Source organism: Homalodisca vitripennis, chromosome 4 (assembly GCF_021130785.1).
Source record: "Homalodisca vitripennis isolate AUS2020 chromosome 4, UT_GWSS_2.1, whole genome shotgun sequence".
Classification (NCBI taxonomy): domain Eukaryota; kingdom Metazoa; phylum Arthropoda; class Insecta; order Hemiptera; family Cicadellidae; genus Homalodisca; species Homalodisca vitripennis.
In genome coordinates, this window is record NC_060210.1 from 203918274 (window position 1) to 203930437 (window position 12164).

Consider the following 12164-nt stretch of genomic DNA (forward strand, 5'->3'; position numbering starts at 1 on the left):
ATTAGTTCGTAATGAAATTGGCAAGAATTTCGTTTTGGAAACATTTAAAGATAATAAGTTTTGATCAAACCATTTTTTTACTATAGATAAGCCACGTAATGTCTTAGTTTTGACTTCTCCACAATTCTTTCCTTCGTATAGTATTGCGGAATCATCTGCAAAGAGAAACAACTCACCCTCCACATACAGATTGGCAAGATTGTTAATATAGATTAGGAAAAGAATGGGACCAAGTGTACTTCCCTGGATGACTCCGTAGTCTACTTGCTGTTCACTACTCTTTGCTCCACAGATCGATACATATTGCTTCCTGTCCGACAGGTAGCTCTCAAACCATAAGTATGTGCTACCTCGGCAGCCTATACAATGTAACTATTGTAAGAGCTTACTCCGTGAAATGGAGTCAAATGCTTTAGCCAAATCTAAAAATACAATGAGGCAACGCCTATTCGAACTAATAGCATCGTTAATTCCTTTAGTCAGCATGTACAACGCATCTGTTATGTTTTTATCTTTTCTAAATCCAAACTGACATGAGGTTAAAATATTATTGTTATTTAAATACTTAACTAATTGATTTTTAATTATTTTCTCGAGTACTTTAGAAAATACGCTTAATAATGATATTGGACGGTAATTACTTTTGGTACGGAAATCATTATTTTTGTAGAGCGGAATAACTTTTGCCAATTTAAAAACAGATGGAAATTTGCCTGAAATAATGCTCAAATTAAAGATATGCAATAATGGTTTCAAAAAAAATTCAATGTTATTTTTGAGAAGGGAGGCTGATACACCATCACACCCAGGCGCGGACAGTCCACGTAAGTTGTTAACCTGTTCAATAATGTCAGTCTCAGTTACAGTGCTTAAAGTAAAAGTGGAGTCAGTAGAGTAATCCTCGTCACATAACACTGGTGGGCCGCTTGAGTCGATTGCAGTTGCCAAGTTACATCCAAGTTACTTATGAACAAAATTGTGAATGTGTGCATGAATGATACTGTGGAGGGACCGGACATTAACATAACTCAAGACAACCACACTCATGACATAAGTCATTCTCTCTGAGACTACAGTTTAAGCGCGTCGTCACACCACATTAACATGATTCAAGAAACCATTCTCTCTGTGACTACAGTTTGAGCGCATAGCACCACATTAACATGATTCAAGGAACCATTCTCTCTGTGACTACAGTTTGAGCGCATAGCACCACATTAACATGATTCAAGGAAACCATTCTCTCTGTGACTACAGTTTGAGCGCATAGCACCACATTAACATGATTCAAGAAACCATTCTCTCTGTGACTACAGTTTGAGCGCATGGCACCACATTAACATGATTCAAGAAACCATTCTCTCTGTGACTACAGTTTGAGCGCATAGCACCACATTAACATGATTCAAGAAACCATTCTCTCTGTGACTACAGTTTGAGCGCATAGCACCACATTAACATGATTCAAGGAACCATGCTCTCTGTGACTACAGTTTGAGCGCATGGCACCACATTAACATGATTGTTGACTCATAGCACAACTACACATGATTCAAGGAACCATTCTCTCTGTGACTACAGTTTGAGCGCATGGCACCACATTAACATGATTCAAGGAACCATTCTCTCTGTGACTACAGTTTGAGCGCATGGCACCACATTAACATGATTCAAGAAACCATTCTCTCTGTGACTACAGTTTGAGCGCATGGCACCACATTAACATGATTCAAGAAACCATTCTCTCTGTGACTACAGTTTGAGCGCATGGCACCACATTAACATGATTCAAGAAACCATTCTCTCTGTGACTACAGTTTGAGCGCATGGCACCACATTAACATGATTCAAGAAACCATTCTCTCTGTGACTACAGTTTGAGCGCATGGCACCACATTAACATGATTCAAGAAACCATTCTCTCTGTGACTACAGTTTGAGCGCATGGCACCACATTAACATGATTCAAGAAACCATTCTCTCTGTGACTACAGTTTGAGCGCATGGCACCACATTAACATGATTCAAGAAACCATTCTCTCTGTGACTACAGTTTGAGCGCATGGCACCACATTAACATGATTCAAGAAACCATTCTCTCTGTGACTACAGTTTGAGCGCATGGCACCACATTAACATGATTCAAGGAACCATTCTCTCTGTGACTACAGTTTGGGCGCATGGCACCACATTAACATGATTCAAGAAACCATTCTCTCTGTGACTACAGTTTGAGCGCATGGCACCACATTAACATGATTCAAGGAACCATTCTCTCAGTGACTACAGTTTGAGCGCATGGCACCACATTAACATGATTCAAGAAACCATTCTCTCTGTGACTACAGTTTGAGCGCATGGCACCACATTAACATGATTCAAGGAACCATGCTCTCTGTGACTACAGTTTGAGCGCATGACACCACATTAACATGATTCAAGGAACCATTCTCTCTGTGACAACTGTTTGAGTGCTTGGAACCACATTAACATGATTCAAGGAACCATTCTCTCTGTGACAAATGTTTGAGCGCTTGGCACCTGCATACAGTGACACAAATGCTATCATCGTACAAACTGGATTGCCTGACCATGGTGCACAAATTTGTCAAATTAGTGTTTGTCTGGCAAAAAAAGCAATAAGAATTATAAAACATCTTAATGAAAGGGAATCTTGCCTGCAAGCTTTTAGGGACTTAAATATCATGACATTGCCCTGTTTATATATATATTATTGTTTACTGGATGTGAAAGGAAATCTGCAAAATTATACTATTAGAGAAACCATACATACTTATAAAACTAGAAATAAGTACATGTTAGAGCTGCCAAGGACCAGGCTTGAAAAAACAAAAGATAGTCATATCTATATGAAAATAAAACTATTTAATAAATTACCAAAAGGAGGATAGATTGTAAATATATAAATAGGTTTCAAATAGTTGTAAGCAAATGGCTTAAAGAAAAGGCATTTTACTCTGTGAATGAATATTTGGCCTGTGATATTAGTTCCTTAAGTTTATAATTTTATCTAGTCAAGTTTTAAGCTTTAACTTTTGTTTTATAGTTTGGAGATTTTATGTTTTAACCACCTAATTTACATATTTTAAATATTTATATTGTTACATTTTTCTTTGGGGTTTAATTGTATATGTTATTTGTGTTTCTTGTTCAATCTGTTTTTTATTTATTTTACCCTACAATGCTTTCTTATTTCTTAAATAATTTTTACAACCACTCTCTATATTTTTACCGGTTATTAGTTTTGTAAGTTCTTATGTCTTTTGCAATATTCATGTTAATTTTAAAATAAGTTTCCAATTCTAAAATTGTTATTTTTTTAAGTATTACTGCCCAATAGTTTGACGAAGTCTATTGTACCTTATTATGTTGCTTAATGACTAATAAAGACGTCTTGAATCTTGAAATAAGCCAAAAAATCTCAATCAGTCAAACATAGACTGGCAGCCAGTTACACAGCGCAGTGCATCAGACCCTGAAACAGCACATGAACACTTCCAAACAATAATTAGTGCAGCACTGAACACAGCATGCCCAACGGTGGAGATAAAATCAAGGAAAAACAAGGCACTAAAAGCAAATTCTGACAAGGACGACTATGTAAGGCCTCACTACAAGTGTGATGCAACCAGAAGAATTGAAGATAAAGAAATAATCGTACCCAAAAAAGAAGTTATGTGACTCCAAACTAAGACATCAACTATATCTACAAGGCTAATAATAAAACAAACACTATGGTATAAATAAAGAACGTACGGCTAAATTTACATCTACCCACTTTAAAAATGAAATAGGCAGGAAAATACTGACAACTCACATGAAATCGCTGAAAACTGCAATATATTCTTTGCGTAAATAGCCGAAAAGTTGACACTTGACCGAAATAAAACTCAACGTGCCCACGCCAATCTGCCATGCCTCCCAGATCTTAAACCCCACTAATATAAAAGAAGTACGTGAGACAATTAAGTCCCTCAAGCCAAAGTCCTGATGTGGCTTAGATGAAGTACAGCTCAAAAGCGGTTAAACACTGCAGAAGAACTGATGACTCAGTATCAATAACAGCAGTCTACTGACTGCAAACTGCACACTACCTCGACACCGAACAACCCTATTCGAGAAGAACCCTTCGTATATAGGGCATAAACTGACAAATTTGCTGCCCAACAACCTACGAAGCCTGACAGGGAGAAATCCGAAGACAGCACTGCAAAATTACCTGCAAGGCAATCCTGTGTACAACCTCAACAGATTCCTGAGTCCGTTTCAAGGAAATCTCTATAAATTCATAACTAAATAACTTTTGACAAATTCATTACTTCATGTTATCGAGTTTGTAATGCAAATAAATTAAATAAATAGAAATTTTTAAGAACTGATTTAAGTGAATCAATCCACAGATTTCTTCCATAAGAACAATGTTATTTATGAAGAAGGTTTATGCCCTTAGTGATTGAGGTTTAACATTGTGTACTTATGGGGTTAAAACCAACTGTTATCAGACAGCGTGTGTGAGTAGATGTAGATTTATACTTTCAGTCAGTCACTTTTATCCGTAATAAAAGGAAATCACTGGTAATAAAAATATGTTTATTTTGCTTGGAATTTATCAAGGTTTATGAATCTACAACAATTTTGAGTATTTTATTTAAATCAATAACACAAGATTACATTTTTGATGACATGTTTCTAATTTTGTAAAAAAAACTTTAAAATTCCTTACCTGAAGAGAAAACTGCTGTTCCATTCTAAATGCCATTTACAATAACACCAATATGTGTTCAACACTAAATGCCATTTAAATAGTTAAATATTTGATCAATACTAATTGCCATGTACAATAGTCCAATATTTGATCAATACTAAATGCCATGTACAATAGTCCAATATTTGATCAATACTAAATGCCATGTAAAATAGTCCAATATTTGATCTGTACCATAGTTCTAATTCATTTATGCTGAATCGCGGTAGGAAGTAGGCTCTTGTTAACTAGACGCGGTGCGTGGACATTTTTTGGTTAGACCGGTCAATCAGCTGATCGGTCTACGGTAATACGTTCCGACCCGGCAAGCCTGGAGAGAGGCAGAAGCGGTCAGTCGAGTCTTGGTGTTCAAGGAGAAGGTGTACCGGTCGAGTTAGAAGCTGAAGTTCTTTCTCTAACCCAATAGTTGGGATTTAGAGTAATTATTTATCGCGTGTAAATTCAATTTCAAGTATTTAAATTTTTAGTGCGTTTTATTTTCCGATCTGCCTCTGTAATCTTCAAAGTAGTAAGTCCCGTACCAGCGTATAGTTAATATCTTTTATTTTTATAATACTGTAATTAAAATTTCTAAAGTTTCCCATCTTTCAGAGTCTGAAAATTTAATTCAATTTTTTGAAGTATTGTGAATTAAATTTTGGTGAAAAAGTAAATATCAAATTTTGTGTTATATTAATTTTGAGTATTTTGAGAAGAGAACTTTTTATTTTGTTTTGTTAATTTAAACCAATTTTGGAGAAGTATACATTTTTAGTTTAATTTTAAGTTTAATACCTTTTGATCAGACTCTTAATTAGATTTGTTCGATTGAGTGACATTTGAAGAAAATTGAATCAAAAGTTTGTAAACTTTGTTAACTTTTTGGTGAACTTAAATTTCGGAATAAAGCAAGTATTTCAGAAAAGTTGTTTTAATTTATAAAGTATTAGCTCCATATAAATTTAAAATATATGTGCTATAATAACGGTACAGATCAATACTAAATGCCATGTACAATAGTCCAATATTTAATCAATACTAAATGCCATGTACAATAGTCCAATATTTGATCAATACTAAATGCCATGTACAATAGTCCAATATTTGATCAATACAAAATGCCATGTACAATAGTCCAATATTTGATCAATACAAAATGCCATGTACAAAAGTCCAATATTTGATCAATACAAAATGCCATGTACAATAGTCCAATATTTGATCAATACAAAATGCCATGTACAATAGTCCAATATTTGATCAATACAAAATGCCATGTACAATAGTCCAATATTTGATCAATACAAAATGCCATGTACAATAGTCCAATATTTGATCAATACAAAATGCCATGTACAAAAGTCCAATATTTGATCAATACTAAATGCCATGTACAACAGTCCAATATTTGATCAATACAAAATGCCATGTACAATAGTCCAATATTTGATCAATACTAAATGCCATGTAAAATAGTCCAATATTTGATCAATACAAAATGCCATGTAAAATAGTCCAATATTTGATCAATACAAAATGCCATGTACAATAGTCCAATATTTGATCAATACTAAATGCCATGTACAATAGTCCAATATTTGATCAATACTAAATGCCATGTACAAAAGTCCAATATTTGATCAATACTAAATGCCATGTACAATAGTCCAATATTTGATCAATACTAAATGCCATGTACAATAGTCCAATATTTGATAAATACTAAATGCCATGTACAATAGTCCAATATTTGATAAATACTAAATGCCATGTACAATAGTCCAATATTTGATCAATACAAAATGCCATGTACAATAGTTCAATATTTGATCAATACAAAATGCCATGTACAAAAGTCCAATATTTGATCAATACTAAATGCTTTACACTCTGTATATTAGTTTTGTATGTATACATGCTCTTGGCTCGATAAGTGTTCAGCATGAAGCTGAAGGAAACATAGCACGACCCACGTACTTTAGTTTAGTGGAAGTGTAATACAAGTAAAAACAAATGTCAGGTTTTTGTTTATGGTTGAAGGCTACAATTAATTGCTGAGTTATTAATTACACAATTAAACACAACTATTGTATAATTAAATACTTATATTTTTTATTAATCCAAATTTTCCTATATAATCAATTATATATTTAAACATTTATAAACTGATCTAAAAATTTAGGTAGTACAACTGACCAAATGGGTATTTATTTTGTAAAATTTTTTGTGAGGATAGCTATTCTGAAATTACTTTCTGCTACTTTTATGTAAATTTATAAATCCATAAATAAAGAATAAAAGTAAATAAAGAGTGGGATGAAAATTAAAGTTTTAATGAAAAAAATGTAATTAACACCAAGAATGCGTTAGTAACGTTGTAGGCGGTGAAGACAACAAGCGTACGGCAGTAAGCGGACACACACACAGTTTGACACAAACCTATGACATTGAGCGTGTTACACGTGAGTGTCAACAGAGCCGACTGCAACTCAATATCTGATCTGTGCATGTACAAACCTGCCAAACAATCCAGCATTACCATTTATGTGATTCTTTCAGGGATATGCAGATCACAACACTTGTTGATTTCTCACTCTATTATAATTGAGTGAAAACATAATTATATAACCGACTTAAACAATAAACTAATATTGTTTATAACACACATTTCTCTTTGACAATAAACTAAAGACTAACTAGCTGATCATACATTTTTGTTGTTGTTAATTATGATTTTTGTTTTTGGAAGCATGGTATTTTATATATTTAGTTTTATGATTATTTTGACCAGTAATAAAGCTAAATTTACAGATTTCTGAATTTTATCGGTTGTTGCTGAAAAGTGTTGTTAAAACCTACGGTAATGTCTGCAAATGAATTATGTTACAAATGAAAGTCACACACAAATTCATTTATTCCTCCAGGTTGAAGTTTAGGGAGATATTTGAGTAGTTGTAGAGGAGTAGCTCATCACCGTTTCCAGTTGTATTGTTAATTACTTTGAAATTGTTGAGCGCAATACAAATAACAACATATTAATACACTTTTCTTTAACATTTCAAAAAGTTAATTGATTTCTTGTCCATTTTGTCATTATAAAAGAACAAATTTAGAAACAAGTTGTACAAAAACAAGTAATACAGTGGACTTGTTATATCCTAGCCGAGTGGCACCACAAAACTGTCAACATTATGTATTTATAATCACACATGTCAGGGGAAACCCATATTTCAAAGACGTAATATATCGTTGATACAATTAATTCAACTAAAAAGTAAAAAATATAAAAATTAAATTCAGAACGTCCTGACACTAAGGCCCAGCGCACACGGAGGGACTGTTCTGCAACTATAGTTGGAAACCAGTTGCGTCTGCAATTAGTTTACAACTGAAACAAAATTTCTGTCCGCACATGTCGAAGGGCTGGTTGTGTATCAGTTGCGTCTTTAGTGGAGTGTTTATTAATTTAAACGTGTTTGTTTTTAAGACCTTGGCTTGACCGTTTGTGCTTACCATGTCAGACTCAGACGAAGATAACGTTGTTAACTACTATCAATACCGAGGACGGTGAAGGGTACAGAGAGAGCATTGGGTTCACCATTATTTAAGCAACGATGTGAAATCTAGGCTATTTGTAGCAGCAGAGAGCTGTGTCAGTCGGATAGGAAGTTTAAATCTGTTTACCGAATGACAAAAGACTCCTTTTTGGAACTTACAAGACCGGTTGGTCCTTCCTTGGAGAAGCTGGACACAACCATGAGGGAATGTGTTCTAGCACAGGAAAATGAATGATCACTCTGAGATAAGTTTAACAAGTCAACTTTATTGTCACTTTATGATTACATTAGCATGTATAGGTAATGTTGATGGTGTTCCGAGAGTTAAATGTCATCAATCACCCTTAACATGTGTCGTTTGAAAAGCTTGATTTGCAAATCACTCAATTCTTCCAAATCTGGTATCAATTCCCTGTTGTCTATCAATCTGCTGATTGCTGGTGCCTGCCTCGGCGTTTGAGAGTAGTTTAGCCTCTTTGGCTCTGAAGTATTCAGCTACTGTTTGTAGTTGTACAGAACTTCATACTTCTCCACTGCTCCAACGAGCTTAATGTTGAGTTCTTGATCACTCATGTTGAAATAGACACTATCCGGCCGTCAAAACACTGGCAAACCACGCGATCTTGTGCAACTGAAGTCTGCAACGCAACTGAAACCACGGGCCCACGGTTGCATGTGACTGGTTTTAGATTATCAAAAACCGGTCGCGTCATGTGCGCCTGCCCACTTTAATACATTGCAGAGATCACTAAATAGTTGTGTGCTCAACTGATTTGCAACTGAACAGTCTCTCCGTGTGCGGTGGGCCTTACAGTTATAGGCACCCCTGTTAATAGAAAAAGGGTTAAGGCTGTACATAATCTATTTTTTGTCAACTGATATTTATTTTTTCCAATTTAAAGAAACTTTTAATCAGGCTAATAATGTCTTAAAAGCCCTAATGTTACAGACGTTTTACTGAATGTTTTTTTCTATTTGTTAACTTATCTATATAATTGTACATAAATTGTAGTAAATAATTTATTTTTAATAGATAAAGTTAGAAAATAGTAAAGTTGTCTTTCATTTGAAAGTCACCACTCTAAATAGAATTGTTTTTGTATTTCTATTTAGCATTTATATACTATTTATTTTTATTGATACCTAGAGCATTTACATGAAATTCAAGAGAATAATCGTATTAATATACAAAAAATACCTGTAGGAAAATTTTATTTAACAAATCTAAAAATATCTGAACACTTAAAACATTTTTTTGAATAAATAATTTAAATATAAAAGTACTCAAGGCCTAACTTCAAAAATATTCAACTCCAATTCAGATAACAAAATTGTGGTCTCAATTCTTGATTCCAGACTCCACTTTGATTCCTGTAATTTATTACTAAGAAACAAGAATATAGTCCGATTCCAAGAAAATGGCATCACTATTTCATTAAAGATGGGCAGACACCAAAACAATTGTACAGTAGCCTCCTTCTGAACCAGCCACCTTTCAGTCGACTACCACTTTAATCGGTCTCTGTTTTCAAAGTATTGAAAACCTTTTAACTGGCCACTTTTTTATAAGATATTGTTTGAACCGGTCGTGATCGGCTGGAAATGGACGTTGTTTCAACTAAATTCCAACTGTTGTCTATTGTCTGTCTCATACAGACCTGAACTGTAATATGATGAAAGCACATCAGTTTATCCGATCGGACCTCCAGTCCCGAGGTAACTGGATAAGAGGAAGGCTAGTGTATTCAGATTCTGATACGAAAATTTCGACTTGATCCTGAATTTAATTCTGATTCCTGTATAAATAGTAACTACATACTATAATTTGAGACATTAAAAAGAATACCATGAAGAAGAAGAAAAGGGGTATTCTTCCAATCTGGTAAAGATAAGTTTGCTCTCCTACTCTTTATAAATTTTCATGTTGAAATCTGGCTTTCTTCTTTCTTTAATTATAAATGTTTATTTCTTAATGTTTTAATGAAATAAACTAATTGGTTTTGTTTCATTACCATGAAAGCAAATACGGCTAGTTTTACAAGTTTTTCAAACCACCATTAACAACTAATTTACCGCTAAACAGCTTTTGTTTTAACGCTAAACATTAAAATAAATAAACATACATATATACCTGAATAATAGAAACCAATTTTATACAATTAACAAATTACAAGATACACAAATATTAACGAATGCCTGTCCACGCACAGACGCAACAGGAGCAGGGCAATGTATAACATTGACATAGTACAATAGAACTTCAGCAAAATATTATTTGGAAAACTGAGGTAATTTTAACTTGGTTGTCTATCAACGTTTTTCCATACAAAAAGTATAACGATAGCAATTTGCAACACTGGTGATCAGCTATCGTGCATAAAGAGACTTACTTAGATTCAGTGGATTCAAGATCCAGATTTATCACATATTCATGTCTTTCCATGTGTATTTTAAGCACGTCTATTGATTTAATTCATTCTTTTGTACTAATAATATAACAGTCTTGAATACAAAATTAAGAGAAAAATCCCTTTATGCCACTAACAATCTGAATCGATCCATCCTTATATAAAGGCTAAGAACTCTTCTTTCATTGTTCTACCAATGACATTATTCAAGACTAGTGATGAGGAAAAACAATGGATACGCAAAAATTGTATCACCAAACTTTTTCACCAAAGGATGTATCATAATAGGATGAAACAATTAAAACATCATATGATTAAAATAACAACTTAAACTACTAAGGTAAGGTACCTACTTGTCCCAGGTGGCGTATAACGTGTTCCGGTGTAACCTCTTAACAGGACCTCAGCAAGCTGTCTGGTCAATGTCAGGCGTAGACCGTGCGTACCACTCGACTCTACGGCACACAGCATGTTCCTGCAAACACAGTCCAAACTTAACACATACTCAACTGGCTGCCTGTTCAATGTCTGTCTTAGACTGTGTGTACCACTCGACTCTAAGGCACACAGCATGTTCCTGAAAACACAGTCCAAACTTAACACATACTCAACTGGCTGTCTGGTCAATGTCTGTCTTAGACCGTGTGTACCACTCGACTCTACGACACATAGCATGTTCCTGCAAACACAGTCCAAACTTAACACATACTCAACTGGCTGTCTGGTCAATGTCTGTCTTAGACCGTGTGTACCACTCGACTCTACGGCACACAGCATGTTCCTGCAAACACAGTCCAAACTTAACACATACTCAACTGGCTGTCTGGTCAATGTCAGTCTTAGACCGTGTGTACCACTCGACTCTACGGCACACAGCATGTTCCTGCAAACACAGTCCAAACTTAACACATACTCAACTGGCTGTCTGGTCAATGTCTGTCTTAGACCGTGTGTACCACTCGACTCTACGGCACACAGCATGTTCCTGCAAACACAGTTCAAACTTAACACATACTCAACTGGCTGTCTGTTCAATGTCTGTCTTAGACCGTGCGTACCACTCGACTCTACGACACATAGCATGTTCCTGCAAACACAGTTCAAACTTAACACATACTCAACTGGCTGCCTGTTCAATGTCAGTCTTAGACCGTGCGTACCACTCGACTCTACGACACATAGCATGTTCCTCCAAACACAGTCCAAACTTAACACATACTCAACTGGCTGTCTGGTCAATGTCTGTCTTAGACCGTGTGTACCACTCGACTCTACGGCACACAGCATGTTCCTGCAAACACAGTTCAAACTTAACACATACTCAACTGGCTGTCTGTTCAATGTCAGTCTTAGACCGTGTGTACCACTCGACTCTACGGCACACAGCATGTTCCTGCAAACACAGTCCAAACTTAACACATACTCAACTGGCTG

The 12164-nt window shown here is 35.0% G+C and overlaps 1 protein-coding gene across 1 annotated transcript in view; it reads right to left on the reverse strand.

Moving 5' to 3' along the window:
• The window catches only part of LOC124360922 (tetratricopeptide repeat protein 7B-like), a 79047-nt gene that overhangs the window by 38139 nt on the left and 28744 nt on the right, over positions 1-12164 (reverse strand). The window contains 1 exon segment of the mRNA XM_046814924.1: positions 11084-11205. Within this exon segment, the coding sequence (XP_046670880.1) occupies positions 11084-11205 (122 nt within the window).